The sequence below is a fragment of the Rissa tridactyla genome, chromosome 8 (assembly GCF_028500815.1).
Source record: "Rissa tridactyla isolate bRisTri1 chromosome 8, bRisTri1.patW.cur.20221130, whole genome shotgun sequence".
In the NCBI taxonomy this organism is placed as follows: domain Eukaryota; kingdom Metazoa; phylum Chordata; class Aves; order Charadriiformes; family Laridae; genus Rissa; species Rissa tridactyla.
Window position 1 is genome coordinate 10,627,489 of NC_071473.1, and position 27,050 is coordinate 10,654,538.

At 42.6% G+C, this 27,050-nt stretch overlaps 2 protein-coding genes across 7 annotated transcripts in view; one reads left to right on the forward strand and one right to left on the reverse strand.

Annotated features, from left to right (window-relative positions):
* Positions 1-6,773, reverse strand: part of LOC128913343 (BOS complex subunit NOMO1) — a 29,448-nt gene extending 22,675 nt beyond the window's left edge. Inside the window, exons 1-10 of one of the 2 annotated variants that reach the window (XM_054210701.1) lie at positions 6,429-6,773; positions 5,976-6,065; positions 4,645-4,690; positions 4,106-4,206; positions 3,882-3,988; positions 3,631-3,703; positions 2,955-3,107; positions 1,654-1,791; positions 778-867; positions 45-150 (exon numbers count right to left, since the gene is read on the reverse strand). In XM_054210701.1, the coding sequence (XP_054066676.1) occupies positions 45-150; positions 778-867; positions 1,654-1,791; positions 2,955-3,107; positions 3,631-3,703; positions 3,882-3,988; positions 4,106-4,206; positions 4,645-4,690; positions 5,976-6,065; positions 6,429-6,758 (1,234 nt within the window). In that variant the 5' untranslated portion in view covers positions 6,759-6,773. Of the gene's footprint in view, positions 1-44; positions 151-777; positions 868-1,653; positions 1,792-2,954; positions 3,108-3,630; positions 3,704-3,881; positions 3,989-4,105; positions 4,207-4,644; positions 4,691-5,975; positions 6,066-6,428 lie in introns of those variants that run through there. The other variant, XM_054210702.1, reaches the window with a different exon arrangement.
* Positions 6,774-6,780: 7 nt separating this feature from the next.
* ABCC6 (ATP binding cassette subfamily C member 6) overlaps positions 6,781-27,050 on the forward strand; it is a 28,039-nt gene continuing 7,769 nt past the window's right edge. For 2 of the 5 annotated variants that reach the window (XR_008467917.1, XM_054210700.1), the window contains exons 1-24: positions 6,781-7,196; positions 8,397-8,573; positions 8,926-9,051; positions 9,705-9,842; positions 10,836-10,961; positions 11,524-11,585; positions 12,375-12,506; positions 13,090-13,302; positions 14,204-14,381; positions 14,830-14,991; positions 16,518-16,610; positions 17,179-17,382; positions 17,993-18,139; positions 18,877-18,964; positions 19,266-19,332; positions 20,059-20,185; positions 20,671-20,847; positions 21,298-21,465; positions 22,008-22,191; positions 22,672-22,735; positions 23,250-23,370; positions 24,463-24,670; positions 25,750-26,060; positions 26,803-27,002. Coding sequence is in view for 4 of the 5 variants with exons in the window: in XM_054210700.1 (XP_054066675.1) it covers positions 7,143-7,196; positions 8,397-8,573; positions 8,926-9,051; positions 9,705-9,842; positions 10,836-10,961; positions 11,524-11,585; positions 12,375-12,506; positions 13,090-13,302; positions 14,204-14,381; positions 14,830-14,991; positions 16,518-16,610; positions 17,179-17,382; positions 17,993-18,139; positions 18,877-18,964; positions 19,266-19,332; positions 20,059-20,185; positions 20,671-20,847; positions 21,298-21,465; positions 22,008-22,191; positions 22,672-22,735; positions 23,250-23,370; positions 24,463-24,670; positions 25,750-26,060; positions 26,803-27,002 (3,527 nt within the window). In the remaining variant the exon portion in view is untranslated. The remainder of the gene's footprint in view (positions 7,197-8,396; positions 8,574-8,925; positions 9,052-9,704; positions 9,843-10,835; positions 10,962-11,523; positions 11,586-12,374; positions 12,507-13,089; positions 13,303-14,203; positions 14,382-14,829; positions 14,992-16,517; positions 16,611-17,178; positions 17,383-17,992; positions 18,140-18,876; positions 18,965-19,265; positions 19,333-20,058; positions 20,186-20,670; positions 20,848-21,297; positions 21,466-22,007; positions 22,192-22,671; positions 22,736-23,249; positions 23,371-24,462; positions 24,671-25,749; positions 26,061-26,802; positions 27,003-27,050) is intronic. The other 3 variants (XM_054210697.1, XM_054210699.1, XM_054210698.1) reach the window with 3 other exon arrangements.

The window sequence follows — 27,050 nt, forward strand, 5'->3', positions numbered from 1 at the left end:
AAACAGGCTTCCCTGCAGCAACAAAGACCAAGGCCACTGCATACCTTTAATCTGATTGTTCAGAGTCACAATGGCATCAGCAACTCCTTCTCCTTCAGGACCATTCAATACCCTGCCTGTGACAGAGAAACCCATCACATGGAAAACAGGCTGAAACAGGAAAAAAGTTAACATTGACCTTTACTCACTAAAAGCAAACACACACCTACAGCAATCAACACCACCTGTTTTCCCCACATACACGCATATAGAGGAAATTTATTTCCAGCTTTAGGAAAAAATACTACCAGGATAATCACAACGGAAGTACATATCTATCTCCAGGCATACTGCTCCCCTAAGTATAGGAACAGATTCTCAATTTATCTGCATCAGTACAGTTCAGCAGGCCCAAGTCACAGATCAAAATGCCATTACAGAAGGCACTCTGCAAACCATACAAACTTACAGGCTCTTCTCCAGAGATTTGACAAACTCAATGAATAAATTTAAGCAGCTTGAAAGATTATTGCTGTTTGCAACATGCACATGAAAGTGAACGTGGCAGACAGCTTTTCCCTATTTTGTTTCTTCCTAGTAAAAGGAACTAAAATGTAGAAATACAGTACAATGCCAGATACTGTCTTCTACCTGCTGTGCAAAAGGTTATATGTAACAAATGTCTTCAGAATTCTTACAAAGAATTTTTTCCATAATACACCTGGCTTTCTGATAAAATCAGTAATACCTTTACAGGAATGAATGGCACAAAAAGATTATTTTCTCTGAATGCCTTACCTCAATTTGTAAACTATCATGCTCTACAAGGAAGTCCAATCTAGATGGAGCAACATCAAAGGTAATTCTCTCTCCCCTGTAGAATGGTATCTGAAAGAAAACAAATCGTTTTGACTCCTAAGAAGCTATGACGACAGAATTGTTTTCCTTTACCATTTTCCATGTCCTTATCACCATCAGACACCTCTATGAAGGGTCGAATGGTCTGCAAATTTCCTGGAAAAAGTAACTCAGAGGGATGGAGATAACAATAAAGGCAATGTTTCAAGACTGTTTGATGGAAACCATGAGATTATCCAAAGAGACAGAAAAGTAACCCTCTACTGAGAATATAGCAAAGTTACTTGGATGTGCAAAAGGTTACAGATAGGAGACAATATGATCCCTAGAAAAGTTAAAGGAATGAGAGAAGTTTGAATCCCACTTCTAGATGATGCAGACTGAGAATGCAGAACAATCATTCTAGGCAGCGCACAGACAAGCATGCTCCCGCACTACCCAAACATAACAAAAAGAACAGGCAAAAAAGAAAACAGAGAACTTAAAGCACATGAAGTCGCTGTACTGAACTGAAACTTTCAGTCTCCCAGCAGCCTCTAGGTGTGGTTCTGTGGCTGGCCAATGTATTCAGGTAATTCAGAGCCTGATTTGCAAATAAGTCCTTCCTCAGGAATCCCACCACAGAGCCCTATCACAGCATCTTACTTGACTCTCATATGCTTTAGGTTGGAGGTTCCTATTCCAATTATTTCATCCAATTCAAAATATTTCAACTATTTCTGTTTTAAGAGCTACAAAGTTACACATGATCTAGTTTAGAAAATGAAAGTTAACAACCCAACAGATAAACAAGCAATGAACTTTCTAGCTACTTACCACAGTGTATTTCCCACTTGGCAGGGAAAGAAAGCTGAAAGATCCATCTTCTTTTGATACAACATTGCACAAATAAGACAGAGACTCATCCCTTGACTGGAATCCATCCACAGGAGAAATACTGCAGCCCACAACATCCTGTGGCAATAAACACAATGCAACTTTTTTCCCCATGGGAGAACAGAGAAAATAATTTCAGGGGGATGTAGGAGGGTTCAAAATACTATACTGTAAACGTAGGATGGGAAGTACAAAACCATTTTAAAGGCAAAGTTTGGTAGCATGGCTTACAATTCATGTATAAGTAAAAGAGGAAAAGAAAAAAAAAAAATCAACTTTATGGGAACAAGGACAAAAAAATGGAAAATCCAACATCCTCCAGTACCCCAGAACTGCACTGCATGTCTTAACCGACTTCAGTTCTGTGGACAAGGTTAACATTACAGAACAGAGCTCTACTCTACATAACAAATCACCGTATGTGACCAAATGTTTCACACTCATTTCATAACACACTTTTAAGGTGGCAATAGAAGCTATTGAACTTTATCTTCACATCAAGAGGTCAATGACCAATTAAGATTTAATGCAGAAGACAAATTAAAGCTACTGTACAGTGAGTTTCAGGATTTGTCTGGCAACATCTTGTGTCTTGTGCCAGAAGCTGGTCTTTCACCACGGAGGAGTGTCATCCTCATGAGGGAACACGTTTACTAACCAACATTTAACACATGAGAAGGTGTAATTGGAAAAATATTGACTTAAAATTGTAGCCCTTAACCCTACTGGCCCACATGGAATATATAGATCAATAATGCTGTGAACCATATTAAATTTTGCACTTTTTGCTTGCTTCAGTTCAGGTATTACTCTTCTATGTCCCTGAACAGCCTGACTGTTGAGGAATCTGGTTGTTTGAGAACAATAATGAAGAGTTCAAAAAAGCCGAAATTAAAATAATTTTCTAATTTATTGTGTCTGAAAAATATGCAGAACTTAAGCCTCAATTTTGCCAACACTTAAACAGATAGCTATTGTGTTACAGATCTGAGTAATTCCATGGAGGTCATGTGAAAACTCAGCACGTACACAAATGTTGTATTACAAGCGCCTTGTTGAAAAAAACCCCAACTCAACAAACAAAAAAATACAGCTTGAAGGGTTGTACAGTTTATGTTTTCTATAAGCCAAGCTCAATGAACGACAGAGATGAGTAACAGGGCATTATGAATCTAGAAGCTATTTAGCTGCTTCTTATTTACATCCATACTCATATTGAAAAGGTACTGATATACCGTTACCTCTTTAGTGACCGAAGAAGAGAAAAGGAGAAACATAACCCCTTTCATTGGTTCTCCATCACTCCTTACTGACCCAGAAACATTGTAGCCGGCAACAATCAGAGGGCTAGCAGCATAAGCATTAGAACTTGTCACCCGTACCACTGTGTTTGACTGAAATACAGAAACACATTTTCATCAAAAGGTGGCATTAGATCTCATTTACAGCACCTAAATAACAATCAGAAGCTGTATATTCAACAACAGAAACGGAAGCAGGAGCAGCAGTACTCAAGGAGGGTCCACAGGCTATTCAAAACACAAGGACGCTTTGCAAAACAGTACTTTTCCTGTTTCACTGATTTAGGAATTGGTCAGGATCTCAGAGCTTCTCAGAAAGCAAGCAATCTGAGAGGGAACAATTACAATATCTGCTATAATACTCAAGCTCCTGCAAAATGTATAGGATTAGATGACCAAAAGCAAGAGCTCGTTTGCCAGTCATTCCCTGGCTGCCTCCACTATCTCCAACCTGAGCCTGCATGAGGTAGTTTCTTGACTACCTAAATTAAATTTATGAAAACTCCATTAACCTTGCCCACTCACAAAAACCCTTCCTCCCACAAGTTGATCAAGACAAGGTCTCGCACATCCACCCTCACTAAACAGGTAAACCAGAACTTTTGTAGGCTCTAACCTCTTTCAACATCCAGGTCGGATGAGATGCAAAGATTTCATATTCGCCAGGAAGCACTTTAAAGAACGCAAACCTGTAAGGCAAGAAAAGGGTTATGTCTCTTCAGAAACAGACAGGGTTTTTTACAGAAAAACAATTCAGACTCTATACACATGACAGAAAAAATATTTCAGCACTATTATAATCCCAGTCGATATGACAGAACTGAAAGAATCTTGTGTAAATGAACAGTATGCACCACCCACACTCACTTTCCTCCAGGTTGTGTAATAGTTGCTTGTATGTTTATGTCACTGCCAGCATTTCTCAGTACAACCTGGACTCCAGCAGGACCTAATGTCTGACCTTTGCTGAGAACCTGTCAAAATGAAGAGAAACCAGAGTATAAATGGATAAAAATAACTTGCAGAGCTGAAGTAGAATGTTTTCAAGAAGGCAGAATTAGCATAAGATGGAATAAATAAAGGAGTCTAACCTTTCCATTCACAGAAAACCCTGTGAACACAAAATTAATATCACCTCCCTTTGTGCAAATGTCATTAATGCCATCCACATGGATGTCTACACTGGTTGGTTCTGAAGGAGAAGAACAATGAAAAAGCATGGTAGTTAATGAGAGAGCAATCATGAAGCAATTTTACTTTAGCTTTACAGAACTCTCACAGAAATGCATTAACTCAAGCATAAAAGTGTTGCTCTGGAAGTCTTGCCTCAGCAATGTTAAAATGTACACAAATCCTGATGTTGAAAATCCTCTTTCCCCCTCCCATTGCAGCCATTTCTGTCAAAACCCCACATTCCTTCAAATCAGTTCATGTGTTACTTTGTCAGTGTCTACCGTACAGCTTTATTTTCCTCTGGTACAATAAGTACATTTTAGTTATTAAAACCATACAGTAGGGCTTATCTCTTTTGAAAAGTGCTTGATTTTTCCTGCCAACTGCAAGTTAGATATATCTAAGTCACACATTGCAGATACATTGTCCTATTGTAAGAAGACATACGAGCACTTACCAAAACTCCACCCTAGGGGAGGCTCAATTTTAAGAATGAAATCCCCCTAAAAATAAAAAAGCAACAACTGTCTTCACTGATCTAAATTCAATTTAGCTAAAGGATGAAAAAAAAAAAAATCACAACACAAGCAGCATACTGCAGAGAGAAACACAAGATTCAAGTGGCCCATTCTCCTTTCCTCCTACCCAAGATACTCTGTTCAAAGCAGCAGCAATATCTACCCAGACAGGCTGGGATGCTGGGCTCACATCCAGCCAGCTAGGAGCAAAAATTAAGTATCATCATGTTTATACTGCTTCCAGACCAAACCTGGCTCGTGTTCAAGCAGCTTAGTGTTAGAAAGTGTTCAAATCTATCTCTACCTGCCCCAACAGATGTGCTCTAAACCAGCCTTTAGTATTTCCACCAGGAGGTCCTACTCAACCATTCTGCCCAAACACGGCATAACAAAATTTCAATCCTATTAAAAGCTTTGCACCAAAAGGGTATTAATCTACACAGAGATCCTCTTTAAATCAGTGAGCACCACATACGTTCTGCCACATATGTTCTGAAGTTCATCCATGGAAAGGTTCAAAGACCTAAGAATGAAATTATCAAGATTATAAAGCATCTTACATTCTTAGATTAGGAAGGGAAGGATTTGGGAAAGATGATCTTTAAAGGTCCCTTGCAACCCAAACCATTCTATGATTCTACCATTCTGATCCCGAAGCTCACCAGCTCTTTAAAAGAGCAAAACACTTAGAGCATCTGAGGGCACCCTGTATTTAATTTGAATGTAAACATCTTTCCAATCTAGACATCAAACTTCTGATGCATTCTGAGCTTTCTGTATCATTATTTTCTTAAGACACTTTTAATACCTGCAATTAGTCATTCAAGTTATTTTCAATTCAGTCATATCAAAATACATTCTCACACAGATTTATTTTCATTTCTACAAGTAGATAACTGAAAGCTTTATCTGTACTCTGTAGGAACCTGTACTGTTTGTGCAGCATTTGAACAGCTGCTAGCGGATGGTTGTTGGCAGTATCTCAGGCTCCTAATGCTGCAGTCATTCAGATAAACAGCACAAACACAACACCACAGCTGAAGTTACCTGGCTTTTCTCATAATACTTAGCACTGAGAAATAAAATAATTAGTACAAAAAAAAAAGCTAAAAGTTTGATCCCAAACACGCTAAATTATGCCCTGATTCAAACATTTCATGGGTGGGTGTTGTTCTGACGTTTAATCTGCCAGCAGATCTGAACGTGGAGGCAGCTCCTGCCTCCAGCTCAGAGGAGACAGCACTGCTATCTTGGTACTTCAGTTTCTTACCTTATCGTAGAGGGGAATCATGAAATACCCATTGTTTGGAGCACAATCTGTCTGGTATTTCAGAGTACCATGTTTTGTATATAACTTAATCTAAAAGAAACAAACAAAAAAGACAAAAAGATATCTTTAAAAAACGTGAGCAAAGCTGTAACCAGGCATTCTCTAAACAAGTGCTTTTACACAGTAGCACCCGGGTGTCCCCAGGGGGTAGCAGGGAAAAGGTTTATTGCAAGGAGACTACGATCTGCCGGGCAAAGCCAGCAACGAGTTCAGCCCCGGGCTCGGAAGAAAACGACTAAAGAAGGGCCCCACTGCAACCGAAACCGTGCCGCAACCACAGTCAACTCAAGCAGCGGCCGGGACAAACGGGCTGAAGTCACGCCGCAGGCCGAGCCCTCACAGCCCGGCCCGGGCCGGCTGAGGGGACGGGAGAGGCGGGGCGGAGGCGCCCACCTCGATCAGGGAGTAGTTGATCTCCACGTCCGACTTGACGAAGCCGCCGCAGCCCACGACGATGTCCTCGGAGCCCCGCGCCAGGCCGCAGCCCAGCGCGCAGACCAACGCCAGCGCCCAGGCCCGCATCCCGCCGCCACCGCCGCCGCTTCCCTGACTCAGCGCCGCCGGAAGAGCCGGGCCGGGCCGGCGGGTGCTGCCCCCTGGCGTCCCGGCGGGCTGTGAGCCCGCTCCCCGCCGCGGGCTGTCCCGCCTCCGCCGCCAACTCTTCACGGCGCGCTGCGGAGCCGTCCCCGGGCGTCGTCCCGAGCTCCTTTGTGCCGCTCCCATGTGAGGCAACGCGCCTCCGCCCCCCGGCGAGGCCACCCGCCTGCCCGCTGAGGCGAGGGATCTGCGCCGGAGCCCCCGGCCCCCACCCCATCCCGCTGCCGCCGCCGGGCTGCACCAACCCGGCCGCGCCCCCGAGGAGCTCCCGGCCGGACTTTGCCCGCGGCACCTCCCGCCGCCCCCAGCCGGGACGGGACGCGGCGCTCCGAGGCTCCCCCCACACGCCCGGCGGCAAACGGGGCTCTCGGCCGCTGCCCCGTGAGGAAAGGCCCGTCCCGCCGGCACTGAGGCGCTCCCCGGGACACCGAGCGCAGAGTCCGGGGCCGCAGGCGGGCCGCCCCCACCGGGCCGAACCGCGACGCCCCGCCCGCCCCCTCGGCGGGAATCATGACGGCGGGCGGTGCGCTGTGCGGCTCCCGGGAGGGCTCCGCCGGGCTCTGGGTGAGTGAGTGGGCGAGCGAGGGCCGCGGCACCGGGCCGCCCCCTCAGAGGCCAGTCCGCACCGAGCGAAGGGAGCGGGCGGCGGCCAGCCCCGGCGCGGCCGCGGGGTGCCAGGGGTCCTCCCGCGGGGCCCGGGGTCCGCTCCACACCCCCGGACCCTCCGCCCGGGGACGGGTGGCAGCGCGGGGTTGGAGTAAAGCGGGTGACAGGCTGTAGGCGGTGAAGGGTGCTCCCATCAGGGGCTGCTGGCGTCATGGACTTTGCCCCCCCCGGGAGAAGTTTTCACCCAAATAGAGAACTTCATCCAGTTCCAGTGAATTTGCTGAGGGCTGCGTGGGAGCGTGCAGTCCGGCTGCACGGCTGGAAGGGTATTGAAACGGGTGCCTTCATTGTCTTCAGAAAGTATCTGCTGACAGACCCACTACAGAAATACCTTTAAAAGGGCTCTACTGAGTCGATCAGGCCAGTCTCACATGGATTTCCATCCTCAAGGTTGATAAACTCCAACAATAACTTCTGAGCCGTTATCTGCTTTCTCTTTTCATCGGGTGATTCCCCTAGCGTTGCGTTCCTCCACATAAAGAATTCAAACAACCTCCCCTAGCTGCTGAAGAAAAAATACCTTCGCCTGTTCATCTAGTTTGCTGTATTTTTATTAGTATTATATTAACAGATGAGATGCAACTGTTCATTCAAAAAAACTACAAATGTATTATAAATACAGCTGAGGAAATGCAGTTGTGATGTGGTTTATGCACTAGGACGCTTCTTTCCTCCTAATCTCCATTTCACTGGTCTTTCCCTACTGACTATTCTGATGGTTCCCAAATGCCAATAATCTTTTTCATTCCCAAATTACTTTTTCTTATTCTATATTCAATAACTTAAATTTCCTCTTTTTTTTTTTCTCTCGAGTTCTGATACATGATGTCCTTCCTTTGGCATCTTTCCCTTTTCCAACTTTTTTCCCCCTCTCTTTCTACTTCCATTCCCTCCAAAATGCTACTGCTGTGTCCTCCCTCCCCTGTGACACCTTGCTATTCTCCAGCAGCCCCTCTGTTGGCAAAGGTCTTTTTACATTTGAAACCCTAAGTCAAAATCCTCTAATGTTATAGTAGATCTCATTTGCAGCACTAGCAACTTGCATTAGCTGGTGAAATTCTGCTTTACTGTTTCAAGTCTGTGTTGATTCTGTGACAGGACTGGAATCAGACATGGTATACAAACACCCCAAGATTTACCCAGTGTTTTGAGAGTACAGTCATTGCTTGGATCCCTTGTATCTATCTTTGGATCTGTTTTCCTTTCTACTACTTGTATCTTCGACACAAAAACAAAGGCTATATCAGGATGTCGCCGATCTTCAAAACCAAAATGGTAAGCGTGGAGGATGCGGTTTGATCCTAACATTATCACAACTTTCATGCAGAACATAATTTTTCTAAATCATTAACTCTTTTTTGATGCTCCATCTCTGCTTTGACATTTACTCACTCAGGTAAAGTTAGGTCAGTATAAATCAAGTAAATTTTTAGGAAAAACTGTTATAAGATCTTTTCCCCTGTACTTCCATTTGGTTCCCCGCTACCTCCTGTAACATTCTTTATCCCAAACCTGCTCTTCCACCTCTCAAGCCTTGCCAGCCGAGCTGCATGGAGGATTCAGTTTGGTAGATTGTCCCATCATCATTTCTGCTCATTCCAATGTGTGTTTGCTGTCTCTGACCCAGGTCCTTGGATTCATCTTGGTAATACTATGTTTTTCGAATGTCTTCTTCACACTGTGGGAGACAAGCCAAGGAATCCCACAGGCTCCAGCATTCTTCATTAGCCCTGCTGTGGTGGGAATCACAATGGTAATTCTTCCTTTTGTTTAGTCTGCGTGTGGCCCAGCTTAGCCCTCCTGGGGCTGATACTGTATTTCCCACGTTGCTCAGTATCTCTGAGCACAAGTAGTGCTCAAGGGGAGTAGAAGGCTGGAGACGTCCTTTGTGAGTTTCTGCCATGTGACACAGCAGGGGTTTGGAGTTGGGGCAGACCTCTGGGCCTACAGCTACAGTACAGATCCCTGCGGGCAGAGTACACCTCACAAGAGCTGAGATAGCGGGAGTGTTTAGAAAGAGGTCTCACAAGAACAAGACAAGATCTAGTTTCTCATAACCATGGTATGCGATTTAGCATGGATTAGATTGAAATGGGATTTCTGTTCAACCTAAATGCCTGTCCTCCGGTTCCGTCATTGTGTCTTCATAGCCTAGATCCTCCCAGCCTGTTGGGCCACTTGTAGTTTTATTACTTGCCCTTTCTGGAGAGACATTCTTGAGTGTAAAAATCACACATAATGCTTTTCAGTTTTAGCCTTTTAGGAACAATACTGCAGCTCTGAACATCTTGAAATGTTTGGGCAATAAACTAACTGATTTTTCCCTATTCTATCCATTAAATTGATAATAATGTTCAGCATTCCATTACCGGCTATTTATTTGGACAACTTTGTGCTTCCTTGCAGATCCTTGCCATGTTCCTTACCCATGCAGAAAGAACGACGGGCATCCAGTCTTCAGGCATCTTGTTGGTTTACTGGCTGCTCTCATTCGTGGCTGCAGTTGTGGTGTTTAGTTCCAAAGTCCAACATGCCCTGAAAAAAGTAAGTGAAATCACGTATCTTTAACATGCAGGGGTATGAAGTCTAAACAACAGAGCTCTTTTTGCCTCATTGATTGTGAGGTAGAGAACCAAATTCATCTCAAGATACGTGCTGAGAAAAATGATGACTCCATCCACGTTACCCCTTTCAATATAGCCAGAGAGTGGTTTTCTGAGAGCTGGGCAGGTTTCATATATGAATAAAAGCAAACCGAACATATATTACACCTTTTTATTGTTTGGGGTGAATGTTTATTTGTGGAGGAGTGTTGGCTGGGTTTGCACATCTGAGACATTGTCAGTGGCCATTTTGCTCAGGCAAACAGTTGTACCTTTCCATCACAGTAAGGAATAAACAAAAGTTTACGTTACCTGTGTGTTTAAGTAATAGGGGAAAAACATGCAGCCACTAAACAAAAGACATTTGGGAACTTGCTTGTTCCTGCTGTGTTGAATGGTACTCCGGCACCACGCCTCTTGTAGAAATAACACTTTGCCGCCTCTTACTACCAAAATACAGTTCCAGAAATACTCAGACTTTTTTCTTGGTTTTTCTCATTCACAAAATGAATTAGAGCACCCTTCATGGGTGCTCTAAGAAGCACACTTAGACCACCGTTTATCATAAAACCTGGCAGCTGCTTTATGGTATCAACAACTCATCTCACCAGCTGGGCAAGGAGGTTCTATCCCTCGGAGCACCCTAAGTTCCCTGAGTAATGATGCAATGTGAACATCTGACTCGACTAGACTGCTGTGAAGCCTCACCATAAAACTGTCACTATAAATAACAAATGTGTCCATTATTTAGCATTGGTATTCCAATTTCAGGAGTTAGTTATTTAAGCAGCTCTAACTACAGTTTAAATAAATGTACCTGATGCTTTGAACAAAAACTCAGAGCTTATGACTGGTAGAACATGAGAAGCCACCTTTCTCTGCTGATTTCACACGAAGGTTTTTACCTCAGTCTCAACAGTATTCTGTTTCCTAGGGCTTCCTGGAAGACCATTTCCGCCATGTTACAACTTACCTTTATGCTAGCCTAGTGCTAGGAGAACTTGTGTTATTCTGTTTAGTTGATCACCCTCCCTTCTTCTCTAAAGCTGTCAGCAGTGCTGTAAGTATAACATAGCTTTTCATAATGCATTGCTTTATTGCTCAAACAGGAATTTAAATTTTTGGGGATACACAGGAACATGATAATGTGGGAGATATAAGATGCATCACTCTGTATAAAGGCTGACGGTTTTAAAAGGATACTGGCAGAATTTGGGATAACAGTACTCTGTCTCTCTATGTTTGAAAAACTAAAAACCTCTTCCATTTTCATTGAAACCAGTAGATAGGGCTCATACTGCTTCCCTGTGCTCTCCTGTGCAGCAGTGCTCTCTTTGAGGTATGAGTATGGCAGAGCTCTGTGCTTCAGAAAATTAATGTCTTTGGGTATGAAGAATGATACTCTTTGTTCCTCCATCTGAGACATTACTCAAAGTCTAATTCTCCAAAGTCTGTCGATCCCATTGATCCTCCATGATACGTTTACACTGTCAGGGTCAATGAAGGGGGGGGGGTGTAACTTTTTGATTGCTTTTCCTGGGGAAGCACAGAAGGGGATTATATTCATCTTACACATGCCCTTTTCTATATATAAATATCATCCATGTTTTTCCTTCCCTCAGAGTCAGTGTCCAGAAGCCAGCAGTTCTTTTCTTTCCAAAATCACATACTGGTGGTTCTCTGGGTAAGAAAACACAGAAAAAGACGTGTTTTTGCTAGAATATCAGAAAAAACCAGCAGCATAAGAGAGGGTGTAGACGACAGCCAGTAGGAAACATCTCAGCTCCCGAGTTAGCTTATGCAGTGAGGATTTAAATTCTTTCTCTGTGGACTTGAGGTATTCTTACAAGATCAAATTATAAAAATTTAACTTACTTTTCTCAAAATAGTTCAAAACACAAATTGTCATTCTAGATAATTCTCTTCCCCCTTCCAACTACCCTTCCAGTGCCCTCCCAATCTTGAAATAGACCTCAGCAATCTCAAAAGATCACTGCACACCAACCACAGCCCTGTCTGCATGCCAGACCTTCCTGTAACAAGTGATGGGCAAGGGTGAGTGAGGACATTGGCCCAGCCTGCTGCGTAGCACTCAGAAGTAGATGATTACATACCTTGGGCCTAACGTCCGCTATGATAAGGCCTCATCTGTGTTTCACTGGGCCACAGAATAAGTTAAACTGAACTTTGTCCCCCACTGCCCAAGACCCAACTGTCAGTATGGACTAGAAATTAGGGCTTACCTGCAAATCCTCATTATGTTGGCAGAATATAGCACGGGGATTTGAAGCAAAACTGCTGTTCCTAAATGTTCATATTTGTTCTGGGAAAGGATAGTCCTGAGTAGTGTTTTATGTAAGTAAGTCCCTGTGTGCTCTCTGGCGCACTGACTTGAAGCCCATCTGTTCTGAAAATGTTATAGGCACAACAAATTCTTCTGTGCTTACCTTACAGCAGTCTCTGTGTTCTCCAGGCTTGTCTGGAAAGGCTGTCAGCAGTCCCTGGGGGTGGATGACTTGTGGCCAGTGAGGAAAGAGGACTCTGCTGAAGAAATTGTTGCCTGTGCTGAAAGAGAGTGGAAGAAGTGTCGTAGCAGAACCCAGCAGTGAGTACTTCATCTAGAGAGCGTGTCATGGACTCAGCTGGGCAGTTTCTCTCTTGCCTCTAGATGATATAAACAAATATGCTCACAGGTGCTGGTGTGCCATCTCAGAACAGGCTTTAATCCCCTCCGTTCCCCATGGAGTGCTAGACAGACTGGTTCAGCACATATTCAGGCTCTGAACATAAGCTCTGCTAGTGCTTCCTATCTGGACAAGAAAATGGTTGAAAGATTCAATCCCACTGAATTATTTGTCCATTAAACAACAAGAAGAAAAGGATAGCATAAATAAACTGATCCAAGTAATGCTCTGCTATGAAAACTTGGGGGTCTTTATTCTTCAGCATGTGAACCCTCAGTAAGTGAGTTCCTTTGTACAAAATCTGATTTTAAGTGTTGAAATCTGCTGGAGAACATCCTTCCATTCCTGGAAGCACAGAACTGTAAAATTTTTTGAGAGAGTTTTTTGATGAGCCTTTATACTGGACATGAGACCCAGTGTGAGATATTTAATAATTTTTTGAAAGCACCAGATCCCCAAGCTTTCTCCAGTTATGGCTAGCTTTCTCATTGTTTCTTTCTTTAGAAAAATGGAGTCTGCTACATTTAAGAAGGGTCAGAAGAGTGAAACTGGCATAGCAGAATCTGAAGAGACAGAGGTTCTACTGCAATCAGAGTACAGTCAGAGCGGGCCCTTACTGAAAGCATTTTGGAGCATGTTTGGAACCTATTTCCTTCTCAGCACTGCCTGCTTAGTTATCTGTGATGTATTCTTGTTCTCCGTCCCAAAGTTACTGAGGTATGTGCATATTTATAATGTATTTCTGTCACATGTACGAGATTGCCCTGTGCCCCTCACAGAGAGATGTGTAGCCAGCACCCACAGATGTGGACACACAAACACTTTTGAAATCTCCTATTGCTGATTGAGAAGAGCTCTATTATCATTTGTGCTAAGCCCATAGTCAACTCAGTGGGGAAGAAAAACCCAAAACACTGTCTAAAGCTGTGCACGCTTTCTCCGCTGCTGTGTTCCAACAGCGGAAAGGACAGGCTGCATTAAGCCTTTTTACTTTTCACTTTTACTAAGCTTTTTTACTTTACTAGAACAGGAGTGAGTTATATCATGGTTCTACATATCACATCATTTGCACAGGCTGTCAACCGCTTGCTATATTCTTAACGCTCCGTGTTGCCTGACTAATTATAAAGCACAGCTGTGCATCCTACACATCTTAAATCGCTTATTTAGTCATTTGACATAATGCTTTGTGGATTGTGTTGGTACAACACAAACCTCCGTTACAGTGTATTTTCAAGAGCAAAAATCACATCTTAGTTATTAAGATTATGAGAAGTTCTGGAAATGTCAATGACTTCCTTAGATTATGGGTCCCAATTTGCATATTTATGACAGATTCATAAAATTCAGGAGCCATCCTTAACACTGAAAATGAGGTCTCCCCTGAGAAGATGCTGAGATCACAGGTTGCTTCAAAACCAAGAGTGGCCAAATGTCAAAAATCTGGATATTATAAGACATAGGATACTTAGGAGTTTTTCCAGTTCTTCTGCTATTTTACCGATAAACATTAGCCAGAGAGAATACAGAAAAAATCCCTGGTATTTCTGCATTTTTGCATGTCAGATATTTCATCAGTTCTACATGGATTCATCAACATTTTGCTCTTGTCTTGCAGCCTTTTCCTGGAGTTCATTGAAGATGAAGAAGCACCTAGCTGGCATGGCTATTTCTATGCCTTCGCTATGTTCCTTTTGGCTTGTCTCCAGACTCTGTTTGAACAACGGTATATGTACATGTGTCTTGTTCTGGGGTTGAGACTGAAAACTGCAGTTACAGGGCTTGTGTACAGGAAGGTGAGCCTGTAGCTTCCTATTCAGCCTTATTTTTCTCTACCCCTACATTAGCAGTTATGATATTTGGTTGTAACAATATCAGGGGAGATGTTATTAGAAACTACTTTTAGGATGCAATTCTGTGCTATATTCATCTCTGAAGAGTACGTGGGAGGTATTCTACTATTTGTTTTTCAGCTCTTACCTCTGAAGGAAAAGACAAGAAAAGGAACGAGGAAAAAGCAACATAAACTTTCTTATGCTGTAGATTATGGTTGTGGAAAGGAGTAAATTCTCCATCTTAAAGTGAGGTCACATATCCCAAGGCATGTTTTCAGTACCTAGGATTTGACATTTTTTTCCATCTTTTTTTTTTCTTTCCTTCTTTCTAAGGAAAAGAAAGTTGTTTGATTTTTGGACGAAAGCTGTTGTTTGATGACACCTTTCCTTTCTTCTCTACCCTGTCTAGATCCTAGTTATGTCAAACGCATCAAGGAAAGCAGCAACAGTGGGTGAAATTGTTAATCTGGTGTCTGTTGATGTCCAAAAGCTAATGGATCTGATTATCTATTTCAATGGGACCTGGCTTGCTCCTATTCGGATTATCATCTGCTTTATCTTCTTGTGGCAGGTAAAATACGATAACAGTACTTATCAATCCCTTTCTATTCTAGGTATCAAAGGAAAAAGGAGTTTTCAAAATTCTGCTTAGAGCTTTGCTGGTCTGAATAACATGAAATTGCCATATTTTTCTTAGCTCTGTAGCATTGTGGATTCACTTTTCTTTTTAGAAGATACTATTTGTATGAATTCCTTACCTGATCCTTCATTTCTTACCTGTGTATTCGGCATTCAGACTCTTGTAGGAAAGACTGAGAGTATGGTTATTCTGAGCTGACTGAAACTTCTGCCTCAGATTTTCCTCTGTCACATCTCTTTTAAACCAAAACGTGGTGGCCCAGTGCAGGCTGAGAGTTCAAGCTCCTCAGCACAGTTACAGAACATAAAAGAGAACAGTCGGAAACAGCAACTTGACGCGCTTCATCCTGAAGCCTGATTACCACAATATCAGTGAAACAGTTTGAAGTGAAGTTGTATGATAAAGTCTGTTGAATTTCATAGGTATAAAGAACTTTAGCAAGGAGAGAGCAAAACCTGAATTAGAAATAAAGGATGATAATCTGAAAGATCCTTTTTTTCCTTCTAATTCAATGTACGGTATTCTCGCAGCAAGATAAAGCCCTATTTCTTAGTCCCTGTTTTTGTCAGCACACCAAATGGAAGTATGAGCACTATAGAGACAGGTGATTCCCAGGAGCTTTCCAGAGGCCTTTGAGACCTTTTGCTAACCAGAATGGACTGTGCCTTGTGCCTGGCAGGACACTATGACCTTGAAAAATCAGTAGCGATGTATGGACGGTTGAAAAATCATCATCACTTTTCTAGCGATGTTGACAAACTGAATGTGGCTGCATGTTGTTGGAATGTAATTAACACTTTATTTACTAGTATTCATAGACCATTTGTGTAAAGAATACTTTTATCTCTCTGCGTATACCAGCACTCACTTCTCTAGCCAACGTAAGCCATCTGTAGAGAGATGTAACTAAAACATGAGAAACAAGCTCTCTATTTTGATACTCATTGTGAACCCTGGTATCCAAGAGCTGTCTCCAGAGTATGTTGCACAGTAGAGTGCTGCCATTTCATCTCACGAGTTGATGTAGCTTGACAAGCTGAGTTATTCAGTTTGTTGAGGGTTTGGGTTTGTTTTTTAAACAAAACCTGGTTTTGTTTCGGGTCACTTACTTATGCCAGCCACAAGATGTCCTCCTTAACGCATCCAAGAGCAGATGGGCAGCAACAGAAATGAAATGAATTCTCAGTGTGCTTCTGGATCACTTTCAGCACTAATGTAGTTCCTTCTTAGGGAAGCAAATAAATTCAGCAGAGTATGATGACAGGAGTTCCCCTGCCTGGAGAGTTAACAATCCACAGTGCTTAGGGAACACAATTCCCAGGAAAGGCAAAGGCAAGATTAAAGCCTTAGCCATTAGGGATGTCAGTCATAAGTTCAAATAAGAGGGAAGGTGAGCAAGGGGGAATGGAAAACAGTCATTTCTAGTAATCTTCCTCTTTCCTTTTCGCTCCTGGCAGCTTCTTGGGCCATCTGCCTTGGCTTCAATTGCTGTATTCTTTTTTCTTTTGCCTCTGAATTTCATGATCACTAAGAAGAGGAGTCAGTTTCAGGTACGTTTTGCTTCATAAAAATGAAGTGGTTTACTGACTTGAATTATGCTAGGATACTACTTTTAAATCTAAGTTAAAGGCTGCCATGCTCTTCTAGAAAAGGATCATATGGAACCCAAGGAGACTGATGATTACAGTAGACATGTTGGGGGGGGGGGGGGAAGAAAAAAGAAGTAGTATTGTACTGAAGCATAACACTAACATTTGACATCAAGTGATACCTTAATATTTATTATTCGTGCTGACCATGACTGTCTGAAGGAACATAGGAGGATTCGAAGCCTGCCAAGCTTCTTGAAGTTTAGGGTAAGCTCTCGCGTGTTCAGTCTTTTGCCTTGTTTGCCTACCGTTGCTGTGTTTTTTATGTATTGCCAGTAAAAATAAAGCTCTGAAGATGAAAAGCAAAATATTTCCCAGCCTTGAATATTCATAAGGAGAACAGTATACGCAGCTCAACTGCAGGGAAATTTATTCAGAATTCATAGACAGGAATAAGGTGTTTTTTCAGAATAATTGCACCGTTAAATGTTCAACCTATTAAATGATAAAACTTAAACATTTATTACAGGAGACCCAGATGAAGCATAAAGATGAGCGGGCCAAACTCACCAATACCATTCTCAGTGACATTAAAGTAATCAAACTGTATGGCTGGGAGAAAACGTTCATGGAGAAAGTGCTTGGTATCCGGAAGCAAGAACTTCAGGCCCTAAAAAGATCTCAGATTCTCTTCTCAGCATCTCTAGCTTCTTTCCATTCATCGACTTTCCTGGTGAGTGGTTCGCCTTCCTACATAAAACATGCTATTACTTCCGTTTCTCTTTGGACTGCTGTCTGGACAGATTTTTCCTGCGGGACAGCTAAAGATAAAGTCTGCCTGGAGGAGTTCATGGTCTCACAGGAGTTTCTAAGCCACAGTGAAATCAGCCACACAGACATTTACACCATCCTAACAGTTCCGGGGAGAAGTCGTCTGGTGTGGCAATATGCTCCAGGCAGACTGAGCCTGTTTTGCAAGAACCACCTGGAGACCTCCAGCTAGACAGAGTTCATGGCACAGTTAGTAGCTGCACAAGCCACTTTTGCACTTGCAGCTCAGCCATGTGTGTTTTCAATGGGAAACAGCTGTGTTTTCACCTTGCTGTGGCTGCAGCAACAAAACTTCCTTAAAACAGAACAAGCGTCAAACGATCAACTTTGGTTTTGTCACCAATATGCAAGACCTTTGCCTGTGATATTTGCAGGATGGTACCCTGTATGTGGGTGATAGCCTGGGTTTAACTAAATGGGTTCCAGGGTCTTTAGCAAGGGGCCTGTCACCCTTGAACCGTTCTCTTCCGTGTCTGAAGCAAATCGTTTGCTTTTCCTTTGCTCCCTTTCAGATTGCATTTGTCATGTTTGCTGTCTACACCCTGGTGGATAACACACACGTGCTGGATGCTCAGAAGGCCTTTGTATCTTTAACACTGATCAATATTCTCAACACTGCGCATTCCTTCCTGCCATTCTCCATAAATGCTGCTGTCCAGGTTAATTGCAGGCTATGTTCCTTTTTCTTTAACCATAAGTAGTTTTTTTACATATCACCATTAACAGGTAAACATAGGGATTTCTTAGGGCTTTGAACGTCAGGGCTAGCTATTTAATTGCTATTGTGAAACAGTGAAGTGCAAGGACTTGCAGCTAAAGGTACTTCGTAGTTTTGTTTTTCAGAAAGGCTCTCTATATATTGACAAAACAGTCACCAAGAACAATTCTTAAGTCTTTTGGGGCCAATCACAAGGACCATTAGATCTCAGAGGTGCTTCCAGTTCTGTTTTTAACCATAGAAATACGAATAGATGGGGCAAAATCTCCATGGGAGATCAATGGAAACCCTGTTAGTCCAGGCCAGAGAGAAAAGCAAGTCCTTGTCCAGTAACAAATTGGGAAATTGCACTTTTCTTCTCGCACCCTAAAAAGACTGCCACAACTCTTCACCTCCGGATGCAATCATTGGAAAGATTGTAGGATGAACTAGAGAAAAAAAGCACCCATTTCAATGTGTGAACAGAAGAGAAAACACAGGGAAGAATATGGGGTTTTATTAAGCTAAGTGGAAACAAAGGCAGTTAACGTAAGGAAGAGCATTGTTTATCTAAGCTGACAGCATCTGCCACATAGCACCTAGTCAACAGTCTAAGTGGGTCTTCAAGTTGAGTCTTCACTTTGAGTTTTAGCTCCCTTTCTATTCTAAATTATTCTTTTGTGTGCTTCTTCATTTCAGGCCAAAGTGTCTTTAAACCGCTTAGCAGCTTTTCTGAATCTGGAAGAACTAAATCCTGAGAGCTTAAGCAGAAACACTTCTGACTGTGGTGAGCTTTTGTGTTAGCATTGTTGTCTTATAAGAGGAATAGCTTCCATTGTTCAGCTTCCACTCTTTCCTCTCTTGACACTGGCAGGCACCCTAAGTGTTTGCTCCTCACTGTCACTTTCTCTCTCAGGCCTATTTATTTCTAAAAATGAAATCTAATCTGGTAATTAACCCCTTCTTTCTATACTTAAGGCTCATTTTATGTAATATAAATACATACTGACACATAAAGTCACATACACAGGGATGTTTCTGCACCTACCTTTGAATTCACAAGTGTTCTATTTCTCCTCATATTTTAGTACAGGCAAGTATCATCATAAGAAACGGGACTTTTTGCTGGAGCAAAGAAACTTCTTGTCTTAGAAGGTACAGACTTACCCTTAAGTCATCTCAATTCTGTAGGTCAGGGTGGATGCCGAATGAAGTAATTCCTCAGGGCCTAAGTGAAACCAGCATGGAATATCTACAGGCTTCTGAGTTTGCTTCATATTTAACATTGAATTCTGAAAATTATCAAGTCAGACGAAATGTAATCTTGCTTTTATGCCTGGGAGCGTATAAACAGGGATGTATCTGTATCTGGATGTTGCCTTAATACACGGAGACTACTTTCTTTACACAATTTTCTTGTCCAAATATGAAATTACAGTAATTTAAGTCAAAAAAGTAGAGTTGATGGTATGCAGATAATATATAAGACATCACTACATGCTTATTTCAAAAAGGCGTTGCGACTTTAAAGAAGAAACAGTGTTGAAAAGTTCTGATGTTTGGGAACGTTTTATACTCAGTGCTTTGGGCTAGCCTATCTCCAGAGCGGGGACCTGAGTCTTGGATCTGGGTTTGAAACTCAGATGGAGATGTGGATGAAGACTTTCTGGTTGGAGTTGTCTTTGAAGGGATGACTCTTGTTCTGCTGCAAAAAGTCAGCATGACAGGAAGAGTAACCCTGTGCAACCGAGGCCACAAATATGAAATTAGGGGGTTTAGGTGGTATGTTTTTATTGCTACAAAACAATGGCAAGAATTGTGGTCGTTTTCTTTTCAGAAAGTGTATCTAAAAGGTGATAAGAGATTATCTTTTTTCTCTAGTATAGATCTTACTGTACCCCAAGGCTCCTTGCTTGCTGTAGTTGGCCAGGTGGGTGCTGGAAAGTCCTCCTTGCTGTCAGCGTTACTCGGTGAGCTGGAGAAGACAGATGGCTGCGTGACCGTGAAGGTAAATTTCCCCCTGAGTGTTTGCTTCTAATTAGGCTGTCTTCAGGAACAGTAAGGTATGAACTGAGGCATCAGGTACTTGATGAAAATCCATTTACTGCTGAATTTTATCAAAGGCTTTATGTAGCAGCCTGCATTTAATTATCTGAAAGTGCTTAAGACCTCTCAGCTGAGCCTGGCCCTTGGGAATGGGAACTGGAACAGGACTTCAAAGATCCAGTTACATTTTCCACTGTGACAGTGAGCTGAAGTGGCATTCTGGTAAATCATGACACATACTTGCACCCCTATTTCCTTCCTCCTGTGTGAGAAAATGAGACTGCAGACTCATACTTTGCAAAGTCCCCTGAGACCTGTTAATGGTGATGATCGTTCCAGATTTCTGTAAAGCTAATTGTGAGAGTTTTTCTTCAAAGACGAGTTCCCACAGTGTCAAGTTGAGCTTATGAAACCGATTGTAACATTCTTCTACTTCCATTTTTATAGGGCACTGCAGCTTATGTCCCCCAGCAAGCTTGGATACAAAATGCTTCGGTGGAAGATAATATTCTGTTTGGGAAAGAGATGGATGAAACATGGTTCAATAGAGTGATAGATGCTTGTGCACTACAACCTGATTTAGAGTGCTTCCCTGCAGGGCGGAAGAGTGAAATTGGAGAGAAGGTACTGGCTTAGGTTTGTATTTTGGTTAACTTTTCCATGAGTGGCTACAACTTTGGGTGTCCTGCTTAAAACACCTACAAAAGGACTAAACTTGCAGCGGGCAGGTGCTCAGTAATTTCTGAAAAGTCGGGCCATGATTTAACAGGGTCTGAAGCTCAACTCCTGACAGTTAACCTAACCAGAGATATGAGAGTTGCTCAAGACAAAGATCAACAAATCCAGGTCATTCTTGGGTCCTCTTTTGCAGGAGAGTGGACTTGCCAAGAGAATCTGCCTCTGCAACTCAGGAGCCCTATTTGGAGGGAGGGAGGGAGGGAGGGAGGGAGAGGAGAGAGAGAGATACTCTGATTTAAAAATAAAGAACTCATAAAACCTCAGTGTAAAATGGAGCCAACAGTTAGAAAAATATGCTGTAGCTTTGGAATAAACAGTGTCAATGCATTTTTACAGGGAATAAATATATCTGGAGGGCAGAAGCAAAGAGTGAACCTTGCTCGTGCTGTGTACCAGAAGGCTTCAATTTACCTACTAGATGATCCCCTCTCGTCTGTTGATGCCCATGTTGGACAGCACATTTTTGAACATGTTCTTGGACCCAAAGGCTTACTGAAGGACAAGGTGTGTTATAATTCCTGAACCGTAAAAGAATGCAAAATATATCTCATCATCAGGGCCCCTGAAACATTTCCAGTAAGGTGGGTTACTCACTTTATCAAAGACTCCCAAATTCTTTTTCGCTAGTGGCAGCACGTGTACTACTGTTAACAACAGTGGAAGCAGAATGGGTAACCTCTGCAGTCCACACAGTACATAGAAGTCCTGCAGAGAATCTCACTTAGGGAGGAAGACTGAAAAGTTATCCTCGTGCAAACCACATGCCTAGTTCCAGCCTTATTTCTACAGAAAGTTTGTAGTTGATCACCCCTCCACTCCCAAGTTCTGAACTTTAAAAACGGGCACAAAGCTGTGCTGCAAAGATAAACTTCATCAAAGAGACAGTCAGAAGTGACAGGAATAAAAAACAAAAATACCTCCAAGTTAGTAAAAATCATAGCTCACCCTGAGTACATATCTTTCTTCAGAAGACAGCTGACTGCAACGGTTTGAGCAAACAGGGAAACACCAGAACAATTGTAACCGTTCCCTCTTTATTCAAGCAGACTCGTGTGCTGGTGACTCACACAATCAACATTTTGCCTCAAGTAGACAACATTGTTTTTCTGGTGGATGGAACGATCTCAGAAATCGGTTCCTACCAAGCACTTCTAGAGAGAAATGGAGCCTTTGCAGAATTTCTTCATTCACACATTACTGCAGAAGAGAAGGCAGGCACTGGTTTTCCAGGTAACCCAAATGAGTTAGAATCATTCTTCCTAGGTCTATCAGTCAATTGTTTACTTAATATTATACTTAACATTAAAGAACTTGGGAGGGGGAGGGGGTCTGCTGCTCTTCACAGTTGGGAGGAGAGAAAAGAGAATAAAACTGGAAAAGCCAGTCTTGTATTTGTTTTATTATGGACATTTAAAGCCGAGACCCTACTGCAGTAAGCTGTTGCTTTGTGTGGGGAAAAATATGCCTGTCAAATTAGCTGTCTCATCACCTCAAAACTGGTTCTTGAGCAAACATCTTAGTAGACAACAGTCATGCAGTAAACAGAATTACCCACTATGTATGCCTGTTCTTCAAGCCTTACCTTGCTATGTCTACCCTTAGAAACAATTCTTTCTAATGAGTTTCCTCCGTATTATCAGTCTCTCAAAGGCTATACAGAACAAAAAGGGATTCTAAAGCATTTAGAAAAAGAATGCATTTATTTCACAGCTGTAGGAGACACCAGATTCATCATCACCTCTAGAAATGGTCCGTCACAGGAGAAGTTCTCTAGGTAAGCTTAAAGCTGTCTCAGACACTGAAGAACTTGCTCCAAAAGCCCATAAAAGCCTACATAGAGGCTCTTACTGTGTATGATACAGTTTGGGATTGATCTGTAAATTAATAATAAACAAACAAAAATCAAGAATAGGTGAGAAACGGCCCTTGAATGTGGAGGTTGACTAACATTTTCTCCATATTTCACAAGGAGCCAGAATTCGTTCTAGAGTTCATGTACAGGGCATGTTGATAATTTGCTTGCTGTTCACTTCCCATGGGGCTGTAAGGTCTGGCTCACTTCAAACCAACCACAGCTAGTGAATGCCTAAAGCCCCTGTTTGTTAATAGCTTGACAAAGCCCCATCCCTGTGATAATATGGACAGTGGCTGGGGTCACTCTGGAAGACGCTGAAAACTGCAGCCCTCAAAATAGGCACGAATATAGGGGTGGATGGATAAGGAGGTCCAGCTTTAAAACACTTATTGCCTTGGCTAAAGTTGAAAGGATTTCTGTTTTCTTTATGAAGTGACAGTTCAGTCAAATCTTCTGCTATGGAAAGGGAGACCATTCCTGTAAGTCAAGACTGTACCACTGCTGCAGCCACCAAAGGAAGATTAACCAAGGGAGAGAAAACTCAGCATGGCAGGGTAAGCACAGCACCTTCCTATAAAGGCAAAGACGCATACCATGGGTTCATTACTGACTCGCTCATGGCAGGCAGGTCAGCTCACTGCCTAAGTTAAACCAGGGAAGGCAGCTGAGCTCTACAAGTTTGCCCTGTAACTGAGCATTATTTCAGCATTATTTTACGTAGGACCTTTTATGCAAACTGTATCTCACTGGATGCCCCAATCTAAGCACTGGTTCAAAAATAGGAATAAATGCAGGTACATTGCAGAAAGCACATTATGAAAATGAGAGGGGAAAAAAATAATTATGACCACTTGAGGAGAGAGATCCTGATTCAAGAGTCGACCTGAAGGGGAAAAAGCACACTGAGGCAATCCAGCTGAAGTGGTGGTAAGGGACAGAAGAGAATGGATTACAAGGGACGTGTAATCTTGAGTCTGTCCACAAACTCTTGAGACTGGTGGGAAGGGGCAAAGAGGCACATCACTGTTCTCACCTTGCCCAAGGGAAACACCTCAAAAGGCTGAGGCAAGGAGGGTACTGTGAAAAGCAAAGGAGACATGGGATTCCAGCTAGGAGGAGTTAGGCATGGATGAGGTGTGTATTCAGGGCACATTGTAGCGGCAGTAAAATGTGGGGAGGAAACAAATAACTGAGGCTACACAGTGGTGCTGAGAAGAGATGAGAGTAAGAAGTCAGGTACCTCAAAGCAGACTCAGATCTCCTCACCTCTGCCGATCAGCAGTTACTCACACAAGCAGTCAGTGGAATATGTGATAGCTCTCTCTCACACCGAGAACACGATGAAAACCACTGTTCAGCATAAGGAAAGCCTTATGTGCATTTCAGCAGTAACATGAGCCTATTGCAATAACATTCATCAGTTGATAATAATCGCTCATTAACACTATGGATTTATTTAAGTATGGCTTCATTATTCATCCATGAGGAAAACAAAAAAAGAATTAACATGGTTGCTATGACCTGTGACATATAACCGAGTAGCTATGCCATAATAAATCATTCTTTGTTTCAGAGCTGCTTCTCCTTGCTAGCAAGCTTGATCTCCCAACCTCGCCTCCTATTTTTGCCCAATTGTCTCACTCTAGGTTAATGCTTCGATTTATGCAGCCTACCTGAAGGCAACAGGCTTACCACTGTGTGTGTACATCATTCTGTTGTTCACCTGTCAGCAAGCTGTGTCATTTTCTCGTGGTTACTGGCTCAGCATTTGGACAGATGACCCTGTTCACAATGGGACACAACAGCACACAGAGATGAGAGTTGGAGTCTTCTGTGCACTAGGAGTCGTTCAAGGTTCGTTTAACTTGCTCACCTAATTCTTCCCTGTATTTCTGTCTCCCTTTCCCATATCCAGGATGTTTCCTCAGAATATAAACAAGTGCATACCCATGGGCTCTGAGCCTCCTGGGCTTTTGGCACCATCCCTAAAGATTTGGCATGGGACCTAAAACTACAGGCTCTGACGCACAGAGAGGATTTCTAAAGGATCTGAACAATATTTCCAGTGTTACTGCCTGAAATACCACTTCCATGGTATGCTAGAAGTGTTCTTCTGTGCCTTTCAGAAGACCATGATGAATAGCGTCTTCTTCTGTATTTCCTGCTGGAAATAAATGACCTGAGCCCTTAAAAAACATTCAACAATGGAAGAACTACAACATCCTTGTTATTGTATTGTGCCCCCTTGTATCCAACATCTTCTGCATATCTTTCTTAAGCTTTTCCATTCCTCCAATATAAATTAATCATATCAAAGTGCAAGTGGTGACTCTTCTCTATGCTGAGTTAAAGCTTAGTTTAGTGGATTTGAGTGTAAAGAGAGAGAAAAAGAGGAACTTGTGTAATTCTACATTTTTTAAAATCTTTCTCTTTAAAAATGGCTACAATTCTTTTGGTCAGTCTTTAAAAAAAAAAAAGTTAACTTGTTTTAGGACAGAAATCAAATCTGGAAAAATCTCAGCCCAAGTGACAAAGGACTGAGAAAGCTTTGAACAAGTTGAAGTCAGTGGGAACTCTTCTGTGCTAACAGTGAATCTGTAGGCAGGAAACCTACGACTGAGTAATTCAAAGTAATTCCAGTCAAGCTCATTTTGTGAAGAATAGAGAACTCATCCTGTGCATTTAAGTTGCTGAATCCATGGCTCCAGTCAAGCTTCCTTAGAAGATCTTCCACCCTTCTGTAACTGCCCTACAGAAAGGGTAATTTACCCTGCAGCTCTGAGGCTTGGCTTAATTGCTACCAAAGAGAAAGTCAGCTCCTTTCATTAGTATAGCATTCACAGTACTAAATGAAAATAATCATGATTTTGCAAAGGAGAATGCAAGGTGAGTTTTTTCAGATCTAGTAATAATTATAATTCTTTATATTACAGCCCTTGTCAGATTTGTCTCTATAGCAGCAGTCCTTCTAGGTGGCGTGTTAGCGTCACACAAGCTGTTTCTGCAGTTGCTGAGGAACGTTGCGAGATCCCCAATGGTCTTCTTTGAGCAAACACCCATTGGAAACTTGCTGAACCGCTTCTCCAGAGAAATGGATGCTATTGATTCTGTCATCCCTGACAAAGTGAAGTCCTTGCTGGGATTCTTGTTCAACTTGATGGAGATCTACCTTGTGATAATCGTGGCTACACCAAAGGCGGCAATGGCCATAGTGCCCTTGACCGTTCTTTATGCTGCAATCCAGGTAGGAGCTCACAGAGATACACAGACAGGAGAGGCTGAAGCAACAGGGCTGTGTCCCTGCAGAAAGACTCCTTCCATTTCTTCGGAGCAGAGACATGCAGAAACTTAGTTTCATCATCTCAAATTGCATCCGAACAAGAGTAATGTCAGTGGCTCTTCCCACATCACCTCAGCCTTCCAAAGCATTCCAGAGACCTCACAAAAGAGGCTTGTGCTTTTCTGATGTCCAGATAAAATCTGGAGCTATATTCCTTGACTCTATTAGTGTAAGTGCAATCATATTATTACCAAAAGCATTTTCCCTTTCCTCCAGAATTCCTACACTGCTTTTTAATATATCCATGTAGGCCATGCACCTCTCCTGCTGGTCTCTGAAACCTCAAATGCTTTACCAGCTAGGATTTAACACAAGGGAAGGACAGGTAAGGGTGCAAGAACACCTCTGTTCTCCATCAAACAAAGGGCTGGTCTACAGGAGAAAGTGTAAGTTTAGAGGCTTTGTGAGTTGAGAGTACCCCGGCTTAACTAACTGCGGGGTTATTCTTAATGAAGATAGGACATAACACAGGCAGAAACCCTACCTCACCTTTGTAAGGGCACCTCCGACCTGCACATTAGGTTTTATAACACTAGGATGGTATGTACCATTACACTTGTTGAGGCCTTCCCAAATGTTCTGTGGAACACCTCCCCGGAGGCAAAAACCTTCTAAGCGCTTCCCCTTCCATTTCCCTTTGTACCAGCACTTCTACGTTATCACCTCCTGCCAACTGAGACGCATAGAGGCTGCCAGTCGGTCACCCATTTACTCCCACATCTCAGAAACTTTCCAAGGGAGCAGTGTGATCCGTGCTTACAAGGACCAGGAGAGATTTATTTTGAAGAGCAATTTTCTAGTGGATGAGAATCAGCGAATATGCTTCCCTGGAGCAGTTGCTGACAGGTACAAATCTGCAGTATAACAAAAATAAAATATATAGTTTACTCTCAC